Source organism: Wyeomyia smithii, chromosome 1 (genome assembly GCF_029784165.1).
Source record: "Wyeomyia smithii strain HCP4-BCI-WySm-NY-G18 chromosome 1, ASM2978416v1, whole genome shotgun sequence".
Taxonomy (NCBI): domain Eukaryota; kingdom Metazoa; phylum Arthropoda; class Insecta; order Diptera; family Culicidae; genus Wyeomyia; species Wyeomyia smithii.
This window is the reverse complement of record NC_073694.1, coordinates 173711018-173734636: the sequence shown is the minus strand read 5'-3', so window position 1 is coordinate 173734636 and position 23619 is coordinate 173711018. Positions and strand designations below refer to the sequence as shown.

The 23619-nt window shown below is 40.5% G+C and overlaps 2 protein-coding genes across 3 annotated transcripts; both read left to right on the top strand.

The window, feature by feature from the left end:
* Window positions 1–813: 813 nt before the first annotated feature.
* Window positions 814–21823, top strand: LOC129728053 (ecdysteroid-regulated 16 kDa protein). 2 transcript variants are annotated; one of them, XM_055686436.1, is made up of 4 exons: window positions 814–954; window positions 21027–21160; window positions 21236–21352; window positions 21422–21823. In XM_055686436.1, the coding sequence occupies exons 2-4, from the start codon at window positions 21076–21078 to the stop codon at window positions 21703–21705; spliced, it is 486 nt and encodes a 161-aa protein (XP_055542411.1). In that variant the 5' UTR covers window positions 814–954; window positions 21027–21075; the 3' UTR covers window positions 21706–21823. The 2 variants fall into 2 exon arrangements, with proteins under 2 accessions (XP_055542411.1, XP_055542403.1); XM_055686428.1 differs by lacking the exon at window positions 814–954 and adding an exon at window positions 11918–12232.
* A 59-nt stretch (window positions 21824–21882) lies between these two features.
* On the top strand, window positions 21883–22712 carry LOC129728045 (uncharacterized). Its single transcript, XM_055686415.1, has one exon. It carries the CDS (start codon window positions 21883–21885, stop codon window positions 22450–22452), a length of 570 nt encoding a protein of 189 aa, XP_055542390.1. The 3' UTR covers window positions 22453–22712.
* The last annotated feature ends 907 nt before the right edge of the window (window positions 22713–23619 follow it).

Below are 23619 nucleotides of genomic sequence, written 5' to 3'. Positions count from 1 at the left end.
TTTTGACATGTTATTTATTATAAAATACATATGTTACAAATTAATCCCAATTTGTAATATAAAGTCAGTTGAACATGTTTGAACGAGTCGTGCGTACATTTACATAGAAAATTTTGATGTTGAATACAACATGTTTAAACCTCCGGAATAGGTTTGAAAAGTTGATCTTTGGTTTGTAATATTTTTGAGGTTTTTTCGCTTTTTTTGAAGTTTTACCTGTTAGAATAAAAGATTGGAGGAAACATTGATAGAATTCATTATTAATAAAGGATCGTTATCAATAACCGTAGGGTTGTAGTATCTCTCTTGACATTACGTTCAAATCCCTAACAAGTCCAGATGATTTTCAACTTGGAAACAGTCCGTTATATTTTCACCAGCTGGTTGTGCTGTCTTTATATAACATCTTAAATCAAAGTCACTCAGAAATCATCATTATGCTGTTGCATTATTGTTGGCAGGAGATTGCAACACCCAGCGGACTTGTTGACCCTGACAAATCACCTGCGCTAAGCAACTCAGCACGAGCAGCTAGTTAGCATTCAGATTGACCCGATCATCATTCGACCGGACTGATCTTGGTGAGAAAAGGCGGTACCACGGAACTGGGCGGTGTGGTGGGTCACCGCTGTCTACTTAATGGACCACTGCTTTGCAGTTCAAAGTCACGGACTGCCGTCAAGCGGCAACGTCGTCACAAACAAAGACTTGTGTGTGCTTTCGAGCCCGAATGAATCCGAAGTTTAATTACTTCACGATGAAATAATTTACACCAATATCGCGGTTCTAGTGATCGATTTTTGCCAGTTCCGCGGGCACGAGCTCGGTCTAGCGTTTCGAACTTGAGCCACTAGACTTTCGTCTAATTTGGAAGTTAAGCAAACGAAACCGGACTGCGGTAGAGTGTTGTGCTGTGTGCGTTCGTTAGTCCGTACAAAGTGTACTGTTCTAGTTGTGAGTATCAGGAAGAAGACATAACGAGTTTGGAGTAATAATCGGTTACGTGTTTGGGATGTTAAGTACCTTCCTCGGTAAAAAAAAATGACCGTTAGGCACTATATCGCTGGGATCGTCGTAGATGGTGATATAAAAAATTAACGCTGCTCACTTAGTTTAGACGTGGACGAGAACAATTCCTGAATTCACGCATTGTGAACTAGTGTATATGATAAGTATGCAGAACGAGATTCAATGGAGAAGCACTTTAACTAACTTCATAGTTTCAAAACAAAATTTCTATATAAGATTCACTGTTTTGACGTCAACCTTTTTCTATTTCAAACGCCACATCCACGTGCAGATAAACAATTCGATTCTCGTGATGTCCATGTCGCACCCATGCACAAGAATGCAGTTCACGCGAGATAAGAATAGTTACCATGACGAAGCTTAGCGTAGTTTTGCATGTACTCAGGCATCACAATATCGATGATTGGTTGAGAAATTAATGTACCTACGTGATATTGTATCTGGCTCACATTGGAAAATATCTTTTATATATTCTTGGCAACTTAAACATGACTGTTTCATCAATACAACAAGTTTACTAGCCATACTTTTGTGCTACAATTAAGAGTAAGCCGGTCATTTTTCTTGCAAAATATTTATTTTTAGCACAGAAGATTGATGTTCGAAAAGAAACTACCTAAAAGAGTTTCAAAAGAGTTCTACTTTCTTATGGATTAGACTAATTCTTGCATAAAGTCTTTAAAATTTGATATCAATGCATTTAATTGATTGAGCTCTTGGTTATAACTAACTTTTAATTGAATTTAGGTATATCGATTTGAGAAAAAGGCTTAAGTAATCCTAGCCTTTTGAAATGTTAGCTTGACTAAACTTTCGAAAAAACAAAGTGTACAAAATTGCTCAGTTGAGTAAGACAAAATTCCATTGAACTTTGAAAAAGTGCTGCCAAAAAATGTCAAATATTTTTCGGAGAATCTATTGTATTGGCAATGTCGCAAATGTCGCGTCGGCTTTGCACACATCCCTTCTGTTATTTTTTGTTATATTCGCAACTTAAAAATTTTTTTTCAACGCGGGCTTACACTAATTCAAAACGCATCCCCCGCGTTTAAAAGCCCTTAGTATATTTGTTAGGCATGTTTTATGGTTATTGATTATGCGGGCACCTCTCCAATTGGAAATGATTTTCTCTTGCTGTGCTTGAAGTTGCCAGCTAAACATGAATAAAAATAGCAACAACTGATCATTCAAATTAATTGGAAAAGCAGCGGCTAGCCAATCATGGGCGCGCTTTCCGTACCCGATGTTTGTTATGACACGTTTAAACAGACTCGACGTTTTTGGTAAGTGACTTCACCTCTTTTAAAATTTTGTTTTGGCGTGTTGGCAACCAGTGAAATTTCATACCCATATCCTTAGAGACGTAGTTCAATGTAAAATGTTAAAAATTTCAAATAGGTATATATCTCGCGAACCTATTTAAAATCGATCATCAACCAACTTTGAAAATTTTTACTCAACATATTGAAAACGAAACGATATTTATTTGAGTGGATGCTCCTGAACAGTCTTTTGTCCAACTATTGTTTTACATTACTGTGATGAAAAGTAAACAAAATTTATTGCCTAGAGAAAAATATTTTAATTTTTTTTCTAACGTATCAATTTACGTTAGAATTACGAAAATAAAAACATCTCCTACCGCACGAAACGAAAGCTTGGAAATGTACCTTGCATACGCTTGCACCAATAAGCATAAAACAGAGATGAGGAGGAGAGTGCATTTTTCTACTATTAGTAAATGCTTCAAATGTAAACTCAATGGGAAACCCAAATAGTTACGTCACTTTTAGCCATTAACTCTGGACAGAGGAAGGCCAGTAGAGGGACGCGTGAAAGTATTAGTAAGTTTCCTCCTCACCTTTATTTTATGTTCATTGCGCTTGCACCATCATTTATGGACAAGTATAATAGCTAAATTAAGGTAACTTGGAGTAATTTGGACTCCCTAAGAAAAACTCCTGTTGTTTCGAAATCGGGGTTTCTATATTAGAAATGTAAAGTATCACAGTTTTGCCCCTTGCATGACTATTTAGATATTTGAGATAATCATTATTTGTCTAATTTCTTATTTCGCTCTGACAAACAGACAGCTTAGTAGTACAGTGGTAATTTTGTTTGGTTCATTGTTTGTTTTGTTTTTGTGAAATCTCTCGCAACATTTAACATATATTTTTGAGAAGGCTTTTATTGGAAATTATGTGAAGATTCATGGTGATTTTCCCGAGGTGCCTGAAAAATAATCTTTCTGTGTGTGTGTGTGTGGGTTTTTTTATATTATTATAGTAAGGAGGTGAAGCTTCAAAAGCCTGGCCAGTAGTTTGTTGTTGTTTCGTGGTTAGCCTGAGTGTACCCTTGTGTTACCCCCTGGCACGGTGTGGTGTCCGCCGAAGCGCTTCCCCACTAAACAGCTCCTTACTCTTCGTTTGCCTCGATTCCCCCGGGACCACTTTGAAGCAACTAGTTCAGGGGGGAGGCTGTGCGCTTGCACTTCTCGTTTGCTCGCATCTCTAGCTTACACCGCTAGCTTGCTGGCGAATTCTCCAGATTTTTCGCAACTCTATCATGATTTGTGATACTACACTGTTGACGACATTCCAAGTATTCTCGTCTTCACACATTTGTGCTACAATATTCTTGACATTGAGTGTTGAGATTTCCGCTCTTTCCGCTTCGAATCTTGGGCATTGAAAAACTACATGCTCCGGAGTTTCTTCAACATCCCCACATACCGCACAAAAAGGAGTCGTTGCATGCCCGAACCGATGCAGGTAGTGCCGGAAGTAAAAGTTCACCTCGCCATGTTTTCTGTTCATCCAGATCGAAAGATCCGGAATGAATCGGTGCGTCCAACGGCCCTTCACCGTCCATTGACTCTGGTCGTAGCATCTTTCGAACTCCTTTGGTGTTTCTTCGGTGGAAGCACTCGCTGTCCTCCGACAGGGTAATACCGATTGGCATCATCCCAGCTATGACACATACTGTCTCCGACGAAATTGTTCGGTACGCACTCGCGACTCGAATGGCCATGAGTCTGACCACACTGCACAGTCTCTTCTGCCCGCTGGGCCACCTTACAGTTGCTGACCAATAGCACCTCCGTTTTGTGATGTGCAATCTTCAGCTTAACTTCCTGCATCCAGTTTTCGTTCATTCCGATTGCCTCGGTAGCCAGCATTTCCACCTCTTCCAAAGACTCGCCTGTCACCGATAGCTCATTATCATCTGCAAAACCCACAAACACCACCCCTTGGGCAGCTTCAGGGTCAGCACTCCATCATATATCACGTTCCAAAGTGTTGGACCGAGAATTGAGCCTTTGCGGAGCTCCAGCTGTGATGTTTGTGATCTTCTGTCCATCGGCAGTATCGTAAACCAAGACCCGGTTCTGGAAGTAGCTACCTATAATTTTACACAGATAGTCTGGTACTCGCATTCTGTGTAGCGACTCGGCGATGGCCTCCCAGCTGGCGCTGTTGAAGGCGTTCTTGACGTCTATTGTAACTACAGCACAATAACGATTACCTCTCCGCTTTTGTTTTGCCCCTTTTTCGGCTATCTCAAGCACTGTACGGATAGCCTAATCCGAATTACATTTCCGACAGGCCTCGTTCGCCTTTTGTATACTGCGTCAGCCTGTTGGGAATAATCCTCTCCAAGGGCTTACCAGCTGTATCCAGCAGACAAATTAGCCTGTACGATGCTGGATCCCCTAGTGGCTTGCCCGGTTTCGGCAACAGCACTAACTTTTGCTTTTTCCATGTGGCCGGAAAGTGACCTTCCTCCAGAGACTTCTGCATTACAGTTCTGAACATGTCCGGAAATGCTTGGATAGCAGCTTTCAAAGCTATACCAGGAATCCAATCTGGATCAGGCGCTTTTTTTTTTTTTTCAGCTTGTTTGCCACATTCAAGAGCTCTTCATTGGAGACTTCCGGCCCATTGGCGTCACTACCATCTTTTTCATCGTAAGGTGTAGTCGGCCGAGTTACCAGGTTATGTGACGGGAAGAGTCCCTTAACGATCGTTTTCAACTTTTCTGGACTTTGGTCCATAGCTGTCATTGGCCCTTTGACCTTCGACATCACGATTCGATACGCTTCACCCCAAGGGTTAGCGTCAGCGTCCCGACATAGTTCCTTCCCAAGCAGCATTTGTAACATCTTCTTGAAAAAAGCAATAAAAAAGAAAGTGGCATTGTGATCTCACTGCAGTTACTGTGAAACATACTAGAATGCAAGAGAGAGAGGGAAAAGTCACATATATGACGCGGAACGACTTTTCAACTCCTCAAGACACAGTATTGTTACATAGTGGTTACCCAAGTAACACACAAAACATGTTAAAAACTAGATTACAACGAAAGTAGTCATATAAGTGTACTACAAGCGCAATTAAAATCTTGTGTTATTATATTGTGTTTGAAGTTGTTTTTCATCAGTAATACAACCGCATTTCGAAAACAAGCTCATTTTTTCTGGTTTTGGAGATGTTTTTAATAACATGAGTTCAAGAATAACAATCACTATCACTTGGTCTTTTCGCAAGACACTACACCATCTAATAACAACATTATGTACCTGTAGAATGCTTTTCCTTAGTACAACAGTCGTAGCATTCAACACTCAACTTAAAAATACTTGATCAAATTAATATTTAAATTATATGAACGATTTCTATATTTATTCGAAGCGGGTCAAAACGTGCCATCAAAAGATAAACAAAACGCTTGCCGTGTAACCAATATCACTTCAGTTTTTTGTTATTGTATATCTAACAACGTTTTCTAGTTTTGTTAGATTTTATATCCAGATAACGTTGAAACTATGCGAAAACAATTTTAAAATTCAAGCAAAAGAAACAACTCTTTTTGAAAGGTTGAATATTATTTTTTGTCATCAATTTATAATCAATTAAAACTTCCACTGATAAGGCTATTGTCGATCTAGTTGCACTGCGCCGACACAACACATTTGCGCATGCGCCGATTAACAGTTGTCATAGCAACAGATTTGCGCATTGCCGTATTAGTACTCGAGATGTATTTTGTCACTTAGTTCTATCAAGTTGGTTTGCTTTCATGCTGTTATCGGTACTTGTTCTATTAGCCTTCATGTTTTGCGCTTTTCTGATGATAGAGATGTCATGGAATAGGTAACGTCTATACCGACGTGTGTTACTTGGGTAGTGTAACTCCGAAGTCGAACAGTATCTTGTATCAATCATCCTTTGTTACAATCATGTTTACATGCAACTGATATGCGGAATAACAGAAAACTTGTCACATTGCCACTAGTCGACGACTTGTATGCAATTAACATATTTTGGAGGTTACATTGCAGATTTTATTCGAAGTTTGCTTGCTTAGCTTACCAAAAACATGGACAGCTCTACTTACCTCCCCCCCCTCCCCGTGGACAACTGCTCATAAATTTTTTTGTATGGACCCTGGTTGTATGGACATTACACATAACCCCCCCCCCACCCCAAACACTGACCACGTGGTATGTGGATGGCCCCTCTTGTGTTGGATGGCCAGTAAACAATTTTTTCACCACCCAGTTTGCCTGCATTGTATTGTACAGACAAAACGGCAGCGCTACTACGTTTCCAAACTCTTCGCGATGAAAACAAAACACAAAAAAACTAAGGGCAAGACGGACCATTGCTCATTCATACATGAAACTATTGATATTTAAACAAAATTAAAAATGCCAGTTAAATTCTAATAATTTCGATGGATTACATATTCAAGAAATGATCGAAATTATTTCACCCTCATAAGAGCAGCAAACTGGTGTAGTTTTCGCCGTGTCGAATTGAGACTATTGCGGCTTTAGATCTCTCAAAAGTTATAATTTTTAATGCTTTTAGAATGGTTTAATTGCTATTATTTCATGGAGAGTATTAGGGAATGTCGTATATTATGAATGTTGTTGGATAAATAATGTGTGTCTTGCCCTTGGTTTCCCTATGCGACCGCTTACAACAAGATGCATGGGCAGAAAAAGTTACTTCGTGACAAAATTTGTCAAGCTATTGTTACAGGATAATAAACTGGCAACATTTGAGATGCCGTTGTTTTAGTGAAACAAATTCGGACGATAAACAAGTGACAAAGAAACATGCTGAAGTTTAATAGTAGTTGTGACAGATAGTTGTAGCCGAATTGTGATTTCCGAATATAAAGTCAAATTTATTCTACTACCAACTGAAAGTTTCTGTACACCTTATCTTAAAAAGTTATGTTTATTTTTAAATTAGAAGACCATTGCAAATATTTGTTGAAAATTCAATTCTATTAAAACTGATATTTGTTATAGCAAAATTGAAGATCTAAGAGTAACATTATTATTTTTTTAAAGCAAAAAGATTTCCATAGAATGTTTTATTAAACATTTCAGTAACAATTCACATTGTAACCTCTTAAAAATGAAAATCCGGGTAAATAAACAAGGTTATTTATAAATGCGCGTTTATCAAAAAATCTGCGCAAAAAACGCGTAATCCGAAAATCCGCGCGAAAAAAGTATTAATTCGAAAACTCGCGTGAAAAATCGCGATAATCAAAAATCCGCGTTAAAAGCACCTGAAAAAACCTGAGAGTTTTCTCTCATTACGCTTCAATTAAATTGACTCGTTACTAGCGCTACTCTCAGATCTTTTGGTTTTCCTTTAATAAATCTGTGTGTTTGGTTCCACGAAAGATGTAGTCACTCTATTGACCGGCAGTATAAATTTGAGTGAGATGATAAAAATGGCGATTATTTTGAGCAAATGAAATAAAATTCTGCTTCATATAGAAATATCCTGCAACAATGTTTCCCAACAATAAAAGAGGGATTATCTAAAAAAATTTTCTGTTAATTACACTTTTAGATATATATGATTTGGTCCGGCATTGAAAAATATTTTAAACGAGCTTGTAGAATGGAGAATAAAAGTCATTGAGTTATTAAATGCCCTAGAATATTCGAGGTGCGTGCTTTTTACGTAAGCAAAATCATCAGTTTCGCCATGGATTTCAATTTACAAGGCAAAATCATGTATAAGCACAAAGAACCACTCACATTTATATGACATGGACATGCAGGTTAAATTTTGAAATATGTGGCGAGTAAAAGCTAGATAAATATGCCTGAGAAATTTGTTGAATCGAAACTTTAAATTGACCAAGAAAAGTTTCATGATATGAATCTGTTTCACTGCGATCGATATGTTACAAATCATGTTACCTAATGGTCGAACAGAAATATCATTAATAACAACTGGACTGGTCGCATATAGACTTCAAATTTGCGCTTTCCAGGTTACATAGTAGTAATGATGTTTGTTGCAGAGGCCGCACAGGATTTTTCTAATTTGTCGCATAATGCTTACTGACACTTAGATGTAATAAAATATGTTGCTTGGGTTGTAGCTGTTCATTTTGCTTAGCTTTATTTCTCGTTTGAATGCAGCCCTTGCCGCCTGGAACGCCCTTTGGCGCTCCTCTCGGTCTGCTGCGATGCTTGCTTCCTGGACGCGTCTCCTAGCCCGGAGACAACAAGCTCGGAGGGTGCTAAGTTGCTCGTTTCACCAATAAACTGGCCGACGTTTATTCCTCGGTTCCTGTTTTCTGGGCATGGCTGCATCATACGCCTTAGCCAATGCTTTCGTCAGCTCATCCGCATTCCTCAACAAAAAGGTCTTTATCAAAAACCTTCGTCTTCCACTTTCGTTCGCAAGATCTTGTCCTCTGTACTGCTACAGGGTTCTGTTAACCGATGCAGTACCGAATCGCCTGGTGATCGCTATGTGTATACCCCTCATACACTCTCCAGTTCATATTTGCCCTCAGCGACGGGTTGCAGAAGGTGACGTCGATAATAGATTCTCGTTCATCCCTACGAAAAGTGCTTACGGTGCCTTCATTACATAGTGAGACTTCTAACTTCGCCAGAGCTTCTAGCAAACTGTACCCTCTAGCGTTGGTACATCTGCTACCCCTTTCCAGGGCCTCAGCGTTGAAGTCTCTGCCGATAAAAACTGGTTTTCGCCCGATAACTTTCTCGGTTAGATCATCCAACATTTATTGGAACTGCTCCAAAGTCCATCTCGGTGGTGCATAGCAGCTACACAGAAGGATGCCGTTAATTTTGGCAATCAAGGAACCTTCATGTGAGCTTGAGATCACTTCTTCGATAGGGAATTTGCGCATAGCGTAAATCGCGGCCATTGCCGCTCTGTCCGCCACCCACTTGCCGTTTTCGCGAGGTACTCGATAAGGCTCTGCAATCATTGCAACATCGCATCCTGTTTCTGCTGCCGGCTGCCACAACAGTTGCTGTGCAGTGTCGCAATGATTGAGATTAATCTGCGTTATCTTCATTACTGCTGGTTTGCCTTTGCTTTCTTATACATAGGGCATTTGAAGCACCCCGTCACATGGCCATTGCCATCTTGCGATTTGCAGAGCAGGCATTTTGCTGGCTTTGAGCAGTCGCTCGCAAAATGCCTGTCCTCGCCACATTTCCTGCACAGTTTAGAGCTGTCAGGGCCTTCGCAGTTTCGAGCATGGCGACCAAAACCCATGCACCTAAAACAACGCTCCATTTTCTTAGTCACCCGGAGGGCGGCTTTAACCCTCTAGTGCCCAGTGCCGCCTTCAGGCGGTCTCCAGTTGAACCTCTAAAAAGCTTCAATCAATACTTCAAAATGTTTATAAAAATTCTTAGTGATTTTTTCGAAGTCTGTCTGAAAATTAACTTGGGCACTAGAGGGTTAAAGGGGCAAACGGACCACCCAACTTTGATCTTACCTTTTTCCAGCAATATATTCGCAGCTGTCCCACCGTACGCCTTTCTCAACCGGATCGCCATCGGATCGTCGGTAAGCAACTTGCATTGTTCCTTAACCGCTACCAACAGCTCGTCTACCGTTGTGATCTCGTCCAGATTTCTGCACTCGATCACAGTCTCCTGGAAAAGCGTCTTACGTTCGCTTCCTCACCAAGGGACTTCTTGATGAGCTGCTTGAAAGCCGAACTCTTCACCGCTGGGTCATTCTTCAGCTCAAAAATCATTTCACCCCTTTGAGTGCGCCTTGTCTTCACCACCTTTTCACCTTACTCCTATAATTCCGGATCCGCTCTCATTTTCCGGAGGAGGTCGGCATAAGTAATTCCTGCCTTCACTTCCACGATCAGAGGGTCGCCCTTGGACCGCTGCCTCATTCGTTTTTTCACTTCTTTTCTTCTTTCTTATTTTCTTCCTTCTTCTTTTCTTCAGTTTTTCCATCAGCTTTTTTTTTCTTCTCTGCCTTCTTCTCTTTTCTGCTCGTGATGGTCTTCCACTCTTTGCTTTCACCTTCCTCATGTCTTTGCTTATCATTGTCTTCTCTTATTTTCTTTGGAATTTCTTCTTTACCGGGCGTATCGCGGTTTTCCAACTCTTTCTTGGCCTTTTCTGCTCTCGTTTTCCAGGTTTGCTGTTCCCGCTCTACAGCTGGCATACCTGTCTTCAACCCAGTCACTAAAGATCTGATTACGTGATGCACATTATATTTCCCCTTGATGAATTCGTAGAGTTCCTCCACTTTACGTTTCATTACCCCTACTCCTGATCTACACTTTTGCATTTGTGTGGGTGTGTGTGTATGTGTGTGTATGTGTGTGTATGTGTGTATGTAAGTGTGTGTGTATGTGTGTGTGGGTGTGTGTGTGTATGTGAGTGAGTGTGTGTATGTGAGTGAGTGTGTGTATGTGAGTGAGTGTGTGTCCACATTATTGTGGTGTTACCTTTCTTTTTCGTTTGGCTCACAAAAGTCACAACATTCTCTCCGCTCATCTCTTTCTCTATTTTTTGCTAGTTTGCTATTATATTGAACCCTCATTAAGTAAAAACAAATTGGAGTGAATTCTGGTAAATTGTGTCAAGAACGGCACCACTGAATAGTTCATAAAATAACTGGTGTAACATTTTTTCAAAAATCTCGGTTCAACCTACGCAATTGAATTTTCGTACACAAAACATTCGAAATTTCGGTATAAATGTGAACAATCGAATTTCGGTACACAGTGTTGCTGATTTCTCTGTAAATTGAGATTAAATCGTGATTGCTTGGTAATGTGCATGCATTACTGTGCTCGAGAAAAATTTTAAGTGTGTGTGTATAATTAATTTAATCTTAGTAAATGGTAGCATGACTTCCCTAAGCAAAAATATCATCATAAAAATGTTATGAATGGAATGATCGTATGAAGCTTGTGATTAGTATGTAAAATAAATTGGAAACGTAATTACTGTGTGGGTTCTCAGAAGATGTACAAAGTGCAAATCATGATAAAGTGCGTTTGCTCCCCAGATTGTGGGCTACCCGCAGAACGCAGCGTTCAGGAAAGACACAAGCTTCGCGATTTTCTGACGTTCGATTCCTGCATTCGACCCAAAAAATATTAGTTTTCCATCCCTTGGAAACGGTCAAATTCCACACCAGGTACGAATAACGTCCGCCCAATATTTCTCGGATTTGATTTATCCCTTCCGCTCGAACAGGTAATCATTGGTGTCCCTTGCGCTATCGGGAATAAATCATTTTCGCAAGGCGAAGTCGGAACAGGCCAGTGTGTCGCATTTCCTTTTCCTCGCTCTTCTGCATCATCCACGTATTCTAAGCTTTTGTTGTAACCATTTTTTTCCCGTTTTTTTTTCTAATCGTCTATAGCAGTTTCCTCTTAGGGTAAGAGCTGCAGCTTAATGTAATGGGAAGATTTTTTTTTCCATTTAGTAATTAAGATTCTATACACGTCGTTTGGTGCGTCAGCAACCTCCGGGACACGTTATAGCCGACTCTACTGTGCACCGATCGCTTCTAGAGCTCGTACTACTTTATAAAAAAACTGCGCTTCGTACCGGCTGAATCGCTGCTAGCCCTAGCTAAGCGATGTTTGTATAAAATGAGCCGCACCCGAGGATCATGACTTCAGTCACCTCACGAATCGTCCAGAAGCTCGGTCGCGCACGTGGCGGAGAGTCCTAGCAGAGTGTGCTAAGCTGCCCCCGAAACCCGCTTGTGTTTGTCGGCAAAAAGTTGCAATTTCCCTCCCGAAGCCGTCGTCGCTGAAAGTGAAAGTTATTTATCAATCGTTTTTGTTTAGTAATTGTGTACTGAACGCTTCTTGCTGTGCAGCTTCCAGAGTGTTGGCAGTTGGTGTTTTCCGAAAGGTGAGAATCTAAATTATAGCGATTAGTCTAGTACTGAAAAAGGGTATAATGGTGGCGTTTAGAAAGTGCGATTGCTACACGAATCAAAGGGCAGTGCTTGCGGTGCGATTGATTTGTTTTCACCAGCGCTTGTTTGTGAAGCAGCGCCACTTGAATGACGACGTAAACCGAAGCTGCCTGCAACAAGTCAGTAATGAATCTCAATGCGGGCAACGCTAGAAACCTGTTTAGTAGTGCGAGAGAGATTGCCTAATTCGGTTTAGAATATTCATGTTTGGTTCCCTAGAATTGATGAAAACCCGGTCAATTGAAATTTCATTTTGCACAAAAGTTGCTTCACAGCTTGTCCGACAGCCAGTGATGATTTTCATGACAGGTTCCAGGCACTGGCGAGCAGACAAAGCCAGTCGTTGGCTGATAAGCAGTGAGTGAACAACACAAATTGATTAATAAGGTAGACACGCAAGCGATAATAATTCGCTCCCGGTAGAGATTCTACAATAGAGATGCTTGTTGCTTTGTGGTTTCCGTATTCGGCAAGCTTTTTATTGTTCGTACGCTAACCTCAAACTAACCGGTCTAGTATCGGATCATATTTTTTATCAGTATCTATCATTGTTAGTTGAAATTTAAAATCTTATCGGATTTATTTAGGGGAACTCGAATAAATATTGGGCTTGCTATTTCTAGAGTATTGCAAACACTTTCCACCGTGTTTCATTCGACTTAATTTAATATTAATTCTGTTGCGCACTGTCCAAAGCAGGACAGCCCTCGGTTCGGACTAAAATATGATGATTACGCCAGCGGTGTCGGTAGCGGTCGTCGCGAAACTTGTTATAATATCGCGATAAAAACTTTATCTGAGCAGCAGCAAAGCAGTTTCAATGATGTGCTTATAGTAGATGAGTAGCTAAATTGCTTATGGCAATTTAACGAGTTTGTTTGCGTTACAGTCAAACAAAGGACTTCAATACATAGTCAGTGCACTAGAGAGAACGTTGAGAAGCAAGACAACAAGCTTTAAATTGAAGTCGAGTGAAAACTTTGGCACCAGAAGTCAGAAGTCAAAAATAACTAATCATATTTATTATTTGAAAAGACTTTAATTTTAAATTACCACTTCACTAAAAGTAAAAAAAAAAAAAGATTAGTTAAAAATAACAAAATAAGGGAATATAGGTTTTTTCCGTTTCTGAATGTATTCCAGTTTTTCTCAATATTGTTATCATTTTCAGTTTATTGCGAACAATTCAATTCATTTTTTCAATGATTGTTGATTATGATATAAACTCATACACACTTAAAATTTATAACCACTGAGTGCTCGGTTAGAAAAATAATGACAGCTGTCACATTTTTTCGTAAATTTCGGTTCACCTAACTGAAGTTTCGGCACAAACTATCCGTTATCTTGGTAGTGATAGCTCGGTAATATTTTAGATTGAACCGAGATTTACGAAAAATATGACAGATGTCATTACTTTTTTACTCAAGCACTCAGTGGTGCCGTTCTCGGCAAAAGTTATCGAGTCCTGGCAATAAATTTTAAGTGTGTAGGGCAATACTAACCAACTAAACATGTTTCCCATGTACACGAACCAGGGTTGCAAATTTCCCCTGTCAAACTACGAATATCAGTTTCAACCAGGCCTTAGACGCGCCAATGCTTTTGCACTGGGTTGTATGTGACTTTTTTGTGATTCCATTCCCATTTCAAACCCACCGTGGTTCCAATATTTTGCTTGTTATTATTCGGTCATAAAAAATGGCGTCTTTTCATAGGCCTGGTTTCAACACGAACGAGCTGAAAGTGATAATTGCTCTCAGCTCCAATCAGTTGACAGTGATAACGCTGACTGATAGCATTCCTGTGATTTCGCACACGCTATGTTTCTCTAGCGATGTTTATGCGGTGTAGGATGGAGATGCTTACCTACCTCATCGACTTCATGCATTGGATTGGCTCAGATCAAATAATTTCATTATTAATAAACACGTATCATGTATTTCACTGACATAATTTTCACTGATAATTGACTCGGGTACACTCAATACCAATTTAAAGAGAGTGAGAGTGAAACTGCTGTTGTATCATTTTCATTTTTCTGTTTTGTTCAATTTGCAGTACGATTCTTTTAGCTTCCGTTTTCGAACTGGTGTAGGAATCCTCCACTGTTACAAAGTTTCGCGCTATGATACCGCATACCGCAGCAAACGAAGACGATTTGAAGGTCTCATATGCCTTGTAGACAAGAAGGGCCATAAAGACGAAGGATCTGAGCTAGTGAAGTTGGACAAAGAACCACCGTAAGATTCCTAATTTGGGATTATTGTACAGGACAATTGCGGGGCTAGCGCTACGATCCTACTGACACCAACAGTCTCTCCCGACCCGGGACTCGAACCTACAACGACTGGCTTATTAGGCCAGTATCGTACCTCAAGACCAGCTGGAAGATTATATCAATTCTGGTCTTTTTTGTATAGATCGATAAAGGTGCCGGCTACGTGCTCATGGTCAGTTGGGTAACAAAAAGAGGAAATGTTATTAATCGTTGTTGCCAGAGATTGAGATTATCTCTGCATCTCTAAAGACTGTTTCGGGAAGGAAGATTCTTCTGCCATCGTTGTATAGGTGACGGATCAACTTTGGTGATCCTCTTTATCGAGATTTGTTGGTTAATCCTGCCAAATATCGGCAATTATGATTATGTTCATTCAACTGTGTGGCATCCTTGACGGTTCACATCAAGCTTAGACGGTAACTATATACGTAAAGAGGCCGCTTCTGAGTTATATTTTAGTTAGCTTTGACGCTAGAGTATGTATTCTTTCACTAGGTTGAAGTGACAACTAAAATGAGCATGTAACATCGAGAGGAAAAGATTTTGATGTGAATATCCTGTATACCCAAAAGACATTTGCCACCAGGTTTTAAATAAAAGCTGAGATTATGCGAATAAAAAAATCTGGCAATAAACTGGCAACCAGACTTCGAAAACAATATCGCACGCTTGCCTGGGGGGCTAATGCGGTCTCGATCAACTAGATTAGTTGAGAGAATTCGTTATCGATATTGTTTTCGGCACATTTTGCATGTTGTAGGATAAGTACAACGATACACCGTGCCCCAGTGCTGAGTCGAGAAAATTTCCAGCTCGAAAAGATCCTCGACCTGATCGGGAATCGAACCCGATATCACAACCGTGTGGAAGAGCTAGCCGACCGACATCGCTAACCACAGAACCACGAGGACCACTAACCAGGCTTCGAAACGGTCAGCCTTTTGATTTGAACTCGCTTCCTTAGCGTGCGTCGCAGTAGATCATTTCATGGTGTCGTCACAAAAAAAGAAACAGAAAATGGTTTGACAGTGGTCGCGGATTTGTTTACGTGGACTTGAAAAAATTTCGGCTCGAGTGAAAATGCGAAGTTTGTTGTTAAAAACTGCTGTACTGCCTGCTAATAATGAAGAGAATTGCCCGATCTTGTTCGTTCCCGTATCAATCATTTTCACTCCTACCACCGAACGGTGAATGCAATATACATTCTTACACCTTGTAAACAAACCCATGAGAAATTTAAAAAAAGTGAGGTTGTTTTTTGCATGCAATGATCTGTAGGCTTTCGCTCGTTAATGTAAAACAACCGTCGCCTCTAAAACAAAGAAAAGGATCAAAGCGTCATCGATCATCGCGTATCAAAGAGATGCACACTGTCATTCATTTGGTGATGTTATTTTGGCCTATTTCTGTCTACTTCGCTCTATTTATGTTGAGAAATATTATTACAAGATCGATGATACAAATAATTTCCAAAATATCTGCACTCAACGTGTGTAATTCTCATTTCTAGAGAAAATACGTTTGAGGAAAAAAAAAACGTCGTGGTGGCGATACTCGTTTGATATGTTTGTTCAAGAACATAGCGTCAAAGGAAGAAGAAGACGATTATCGCAGTGAAAAGTGGTTCTGCCGTGATCATTTTGAAGCCTGCTGGCAACCATTTCTCGTGATAACATTTAATGTGACAAAAATTGCGAATCAAAGTGAAATCTGGTCCAGTGTCAAATATCTAGTGTATTTTGAGGTAAAAGCAAACAACGCCCTTTAGGCTTGCAGCAATACATTTACCAAGAAGTGTGGACTTAATATCAGCTCAGGTAGAGCTAAATAAACTACAACGTCTGGCACAGATAAACTACAATGTCTAGGCACAATGAGCACCCCACTGGGGCATAACGAACATCCACGGGGAATAAAGAGCATCCTTATAAAACATACTTTGAAGGTGTATATAAGTACAGCAAACGTGTCAACTTTTGTCGCGAGATGCCATGGTACTTGACGGCTTGTTTCTAGGATGTTCCGACGCGCCCTATTGTTGGCAATTCTGCCAACAGGACCTTTTTTGACCAATTCAGTCTTAAAGATTTTCTAATATATGCTCGCACCATCACTGTAAACAAACAATGACTATGGGAACAGACAAACTGACAAGTCTACTAAGATGAATTTAGGGCAAGTTTATATGGCACTTAACAAGACAACACATACTCCAGCATCTTCTGGTAGTGCATGAAGTAGTTGTAGATTCGGCCTTTATCTCCCGGAAAGTTCCTTCCGCGCTACGATGGCGAAATAGCGGGATTCGGGCTTATTCAGTAAAATATTGACGCCGCCCGGGAAACCGAGTATTATTCCAATCATTTCAGGATAAAACACACTGCAGACTATAGTTCAACTGTAAATTGAACTCGCAGTATTCTTTGAAAGTGTCGAATATAAGGCAAACTAGGATTTTTTTTTTCTTTCGAAAACCAGAGCATGTGCCATCGAACGGAATAAGTAATAATCGGACGGCGCAATATTTGGGAAGTTAGGCAGAAATGCCCATTTAATCGTTTCTGTGAAGGTTTTAACGACTTCAGCAGCATGCGGCCGAGCGTTGTCATGCAAAAAAAACACTTTTTCGTGTCTCTGCTCGTATTGTGGTCGTTTTTCACGCAGACTTGTCTTAAGGGGGGCCCTACTCTGAAGGTAGAAAATCAGGTGTTTAGGTTTAGAGTAAAGTGAAGTGTTCGGGTATTTTAGCTATTGATAAAGGTTTAGTCGTGGATGAAAATATAGTGAAAATTATGCTGTTGGCAGCGTTTTTCTCGAAACCATGTTTTTTTTCAACTGGTGGTAAGTTTTTCTCTGCATTTACTTAACCGATTTGGCTGAAAATTTTTTTAGAGTGTAAAAACCGATTGATATCAAATTTGTTACATACCCGTTTCTCGAAGCCTGAATTTTTTTAATTTTTCATGATTTTTCATAGTGATTTTTCATAAAAAATATTTGGAAAATTTTTGGAATTTTCATTTTCACATACCAAAAATTTTAGCCAAATCGGTTCATTAGATGCTGCGAAAAACTTACCACCAGTTAGGTACTGATTTTAAGGGGGAATCCACTTTCCAAGCAACAGCGTAATACTTACTATATTTGTATCCATGATGTGCCAAATACATATTCAAATATACCTTAATGACTAAATTACTCTAAACATCCAAAAAAAAAATCACGAAAAAATATTGTTTTTCGACCTTCCAGAGTAGGGTCCCCCCTAAATCGCATTAATTGAAATCGAAACTGTTCCCCAGCGATGGATTCGTTCGGTTCAAACAACTCATAGTAAATCTTCGCAGCGTGTATATTTGGCCGAGCCGACGACGTAGAAGTAAGACCAGGCAGTCCCCTTGACTTTATTTTCTTTGGGCTGCAGTAATAAATCTATTTTTTATCACTCGTCACGATGCGATGAAGAAACCCCTTCCTTTTGGCCGCTAGTGCAATTGTTCAAGGGCTTCTCTCAACGTCCCTTGGCATCAAATCATAAGGAACCCAAGTTCGCTGTTTTAAATCACTTTCAAAGCATGTAATTGTTTGGAAATGGCTTGGCGGGTAACTCCTAATACCGAAGCAAGCATGAATCCCTATCGAAAAATTCCTCGAATTCAGCGTCACCAAAAGTTTTTGGTTTTATTTCACACGGACAGTCTTCAACATCGAAATTCTTCGTAGGTAGAACAACAGCAACCTTGTAACCTGGTTAGGTTTGTGGACACCAATTTTCGGTTTCAAGATGCCATCATGGTTCTGGAAACAAAGTTGCATTTTCAATTTAAGGGTGCTTTCTCGCCGCGTGCCGATAGCTCGCTCTACAAGAACAATTTAGAGAAACGATATTTGACAAACTTGTAGTCCTTAAGTAGTACTACAAGTTTGTCGAATAGTGCAATACTCTAACTCTTATGCCTGAAGCGTGAGAGCCCATATTCCGTCAATGATCGCTGTGAAAATTATTATATTCAGCGCGAATATTGGCCTATTATCCCACTGAACATGGGCTTTCAAAATATGTACTTGTGAAGCGAGTTATCAGCGCGCGGCCAATTGAATTGAATGCACACCCAAAAAATTGAATATGCAACCTTGTCTGGAAACATATTAAAGAGATTAGCAGTGATAAATAATTATTCTCAACTAGAAATTCACGTTTTTTCTTTTTGAAGTTCATTCATTACATTATCAATAACAAATTAGGTTATTTCTCATGCGGCGAAAAAACGAATGCTCGGGCCTTTTCACATGCTGCATCAGATTTTGTAACAGTCGATTTGTCGACCTTCTTAGCTGCCTCATGCCAATTCGCCTTGAATTGCTGCGCGCTCCCGACTACTTTTTTTGATGACCCAGTACTGTTCGATCGGGCAAGGCTCCAGGGTGCTGGGTGGGTACTTATCCTTAGGCACGAATTGGAGGTTGTTGGCCGCATACCACTCCATGACCTTTTTGCCGTAGTGATATGATGTCAAATCCGGCCAAAACAGCAGGAGTCGGTTTTGGAGACACTCGTTGACCGGAACTTTCGTTGATGGTGCTGGTTGCTACAAAAATGCTGGTCTTTTCTTCACACGAGCATATCGCCTGCCAAATCAGATGTATCGGCTAGGGCAAGGGACACCAAAATTCACAGGAATGGTTGAATAGCTATAATCTTTTATTTTTTTTCCAGTTTGAGCTTTTGGAATGCACCTGTGTTGACCACTGTTATGCACTCAAAAACGCAGTGTTGCCGATCCGGCAGGTTTTTTGATATTGTGATAAAAACAAGAGAATAGTTATGCTTGAATATGTGCCTTTCTCAACGCCAGGAAATACATCTGATTATCTGCGTTTTATACTGGTAGTCGTAATACAGTCAGCTTTTTTACGCGCGGGATACGTTCTAAATTTGTGTGCAACCGCGTAAAAAAAACTAAATTGGGTAGAAAAATAACGTAGAAAATCGCCTCAAACCGTTTGAATTTTTCCTTAATATGATAATGGTCAGTATTTACACCAAAACGGAAAACGTGATTGCAACTAAACAGCAACCCGCGTAGAAACCTGACTGTAAATTAATATGAATAAAGGTTCCTGGTATACGACCAAAACACCAATTTTGCACGTAAACAACTGGGTAATTTACTACGACGGTTTGCGGCTACGTTCATTCATGAAAGTGTGATAGATTCATGATTAACAGTGCAATGAATATTGCGTCGCCGTGAATATGTGAACATGGAAGCGTTGTGAAAATTGGTTTGTTTCACAAAATTTAGGATAAATCTAGCTAAGTTGACTGAATTTCCAATGCTGGGCGATTCCATAAGAGCATGTAAGCGTGTTTTGTTTATTTTTTCAATGATTTCGGTAAAATTTGGTATTTAATCTGTGCATTCTTCGTGAATATCGGCTTAATTAGATGAATAATGGAACAAATAGCTTACTATTCCAAATCATCTGCATCAATTTATATGCGTCCCAGTGGCACACGACAAAAATCGTTGAAAAATAACAAGAAACGCAATAGACCTAGGTTGCTACCCTAAGGCGCACCAGGGAAAATTAATAGAACCGTAGGTCTCGGAATCTCTTAGCTTCACAGATCTATTTTTATTAGTAGAAGAACATGGTCAACGCGATCAAATGCTGCCTTGCATTTGTGATCCAAACTCCATACGTTTCAGAAGGAATTCCCCGCTCGTAGAGCAAAAGGTCGCACTGGATAAACAGTATATTTGTGACAACCCTTGAATGAAGTAAATCGACTCTTTGATTTTTTCAAACCGAAGTTTTCTCTATTGATTTCTTCTTCTATTGCGATTTAGGATCCGATCCTTAGAGAAGTCTTATGTGTTTTGATTCAAAGTTGCGGATTTAAACTTAAACGAGTATTAATTTACATTTATTCCACTCTTGCCTGATTTGAAACCATTGCCTTGTACATGTTGAAAATTTGTAACAAATGCAATAAAGAGCGTACTTCGCTTAATATTGTCATAAAGTCTGAATTGTCTAACAAGATAATCAGCATCTAGACGCTTGACGCAACTTACAGCAAAGCATTAGATACAGGATTATATCATACCTAGCCACTTCTAGTCTGAAGTGGGTGCGTAATACAAACATTATATTAATTAACGTGGAAACGCCGCTTATTTGTAAAGAATCATGCTGACTCGGAAACGGCAATTCATACAAGAACCGGTATTTCGATTGTTTACTTGTTCAACCGCTACCCAAAACACTCTCCTGATGTTTTCATAGTAGTTTGGCCGTGACATTGAGTGGTCGATAAAACTGGTATTTCAATTATCAATATTGAAAGTCACGGCTCATGATCCTCCCGAAGAAGCAGCCAGCAGCCTCACGCATAAAGACCGACCCCATAGTAAAGTTCCTCTCATTCATCTCCACAGAATCGTCTCGCATCGAGTCCCGTCCACAACAGCGTCGTTGGATTGAAGCATGAAGTCACTGTTCGTTGTGCTGCTGGCACTAAACTGCCTGTACCTGTATGCCACCGAGGCGACCGACGTGAACGCGTGTCCTTGTGAGTTGCTAAACTGAGCATCGAATCGAAAAGTAAACTAATTGCACTTTGTTGTTTTTCTTCACTCTACCACAGCCACCAAGAGCTTAGTTTCTGTCGCGGACAACACGATCGACATCAGCAACTGCACCAAGCCACCCTGCAAGCTGAAACGCAAAACCAAGGTTTCAATTAATCAAAAATTTACACCGAGTAAGCTTCGAATACACTCAGTCCCAAAACTAATACAGATTAAGTTTCAACATCCCTTACTGCTTACAGCTGAGGACATCAAAACCCTAACCACGACGGTGTACGCCCAGGTCCTGTCGCTGCCGCTGCCATTTGTCGGCGTGGACGGAACGGGTGCATGCGACTTCATCTACGCCGAGGACGGCGAAACCAAGTCCGGCTGTCCGCTGAAGGCTGGCGTCCCGGTTGTGTACAAGCGCGAGTTCCCGGTGCTGGAGATCTATCCGAAGATGAGCCTGGTGGTGCACTGGGAACTGCAGGGTCGTGGTTCCAAATCGATTACCTGTTTCGAGGTGCCCGCGAAAATCGTGTAGTGTCGCGATAAAATAAAGCAGTGAATAGCTAGGAGTAAGTGCGCAGTGCTGAGCCGGCAAGCTGTATTTTTTATGGGTATTAGAAGCTAAGCGAATAAAAATGGTGTGTTTGACATAAGTTTTCACTGATCAAGATGAATTGAATCACGCACGGTGGGTTGACAATTTTATTCAGTCATGAACTTGCTACCGGCGTTCATCAGCGTGTTTGGCGTTCTGCTCCTCTATCACTTTGTCAGCAGGAAACCGCCAGTGGAAATCACATTTGAACAGTTAGAACAATTGCTTGGCAGTGAGGTGATCAATTTCACGCAAGTTCGGTTGTTCCATGTGAACAATACTCTGACAACCCTCAACAGAACGTGGGAATTGCTGGAGGACTTGGATAACCACTGGATTATGACAACCATCCTACGAGATCGTCATGCTATTCAGGGTCCAATTTTGTTTCAATATGTTCGGATTTGTGACTATTTAAATAGTGAACAATACAGGGCTGACTGGAGAAAACTCGGCATGGAGAGCAATCATCCGCAACCTCCTCGCAGTAACGTCAAACTGTGTCCGTTTCCGAAGGGGCACTATCATTTGCGTAATTTACGGTTGAGCAGAAATCTTTATGGGGGGATTTTGGACAAAGGACAATATCAAATGGAAGTTTGTCCCTCCGAGAACGGAATCGTAAAGGTGGCCCTGGTTTTGAGTTTTAGCGTTAGGCAGGTTTCGCGTGGATACAGAATTTTCTAAAATTTTAAGCTTGTTCTTCTGAATAAATATACAAGGGAGTTGTTTCTTGTAACTTAACTATCTCATCACCTTACTATGAATAGTTTATATGGAATAAAAAGCTGTTGATGTTGATAATATAATTTAGACAGGTTGGGTGGTTGTGTGTAAAAGACTGTATGGTAGACTGGATAAAATGTTCTTAAGACTTAAGACTGTACGGTAGACTGGATAAAATGTTTCATAGTTACGGAAAAAAATAATAAACTAAAAATTATTGCCTCTTGACTTTCAATAGAAAAGCAATAATATTAATAGAAAAGCCACATCATTGAGTTAGTTGGCTTACCGCACTCATATTAAGTCAATACTCATACTCATTTTGTTCACTTACTACTCTGGGAAAATCGGGTAAAACCTTAAAATTGGTACTGTGTAAAGTGTATTTTTCATTCCGCGTCGAACACTCGACAGAAACGGACGTGCAAAGTGGTCGTTCTATTACAATCCGGTCCGTGTGTACGAATAGCCAAACAAAAGAGTGTATTATTCGCGCTAAAGGCCAACTAGATTGTGAGTTGTGTCGCTACGTTCTGTACCCGGCTCGCAACTTTGGCTGTATTGGTGCAAAATACCAGCTGCAGTTTTGATCTGTGCACAGTGAATAGATCTTTCGAGTTCAAGGCCATCAGTTGACAGTCGAGTCGTGTCGCTGTGCTGATCTCACACCCGGCTCACTGCTGGTGGCTGTATTGGTGCTGCTGTACTGGTGCTGCTGGCTGCTTTGGGTGCAGCTTCGAACGATCGGACAACCACTGCTGGAAGGAAGAAGTAAGTTCATTCTCCAGTCCCCCCTCGCCCCAGGCTTTACCCGGACGGATCTCAACAGGGCAGCTATACTGTTTATTTTCGTCCAAAGGCAGGAGTGAATTCAAAGCGATTAAACATACTGCAGATTTCTAAAGACCTGACGAAGGGGTACAAGGCCGTGACCGAAATTTCCAAGGTCCGACCTAACAAGCTCCGTGTCGTGGTCAGTGATCTGGCACAGGCCAATGCTATCGCTTGCTCTGAGCTCTTCACACGCGAGTATCGCGTTTACATACCCGCTCGAGACGTGGAGATCGACGGTGTCATAACCGATTCGAGTCTGTCTGTCGAGTGTATCCTAAAAAGCGCAACCGGTTG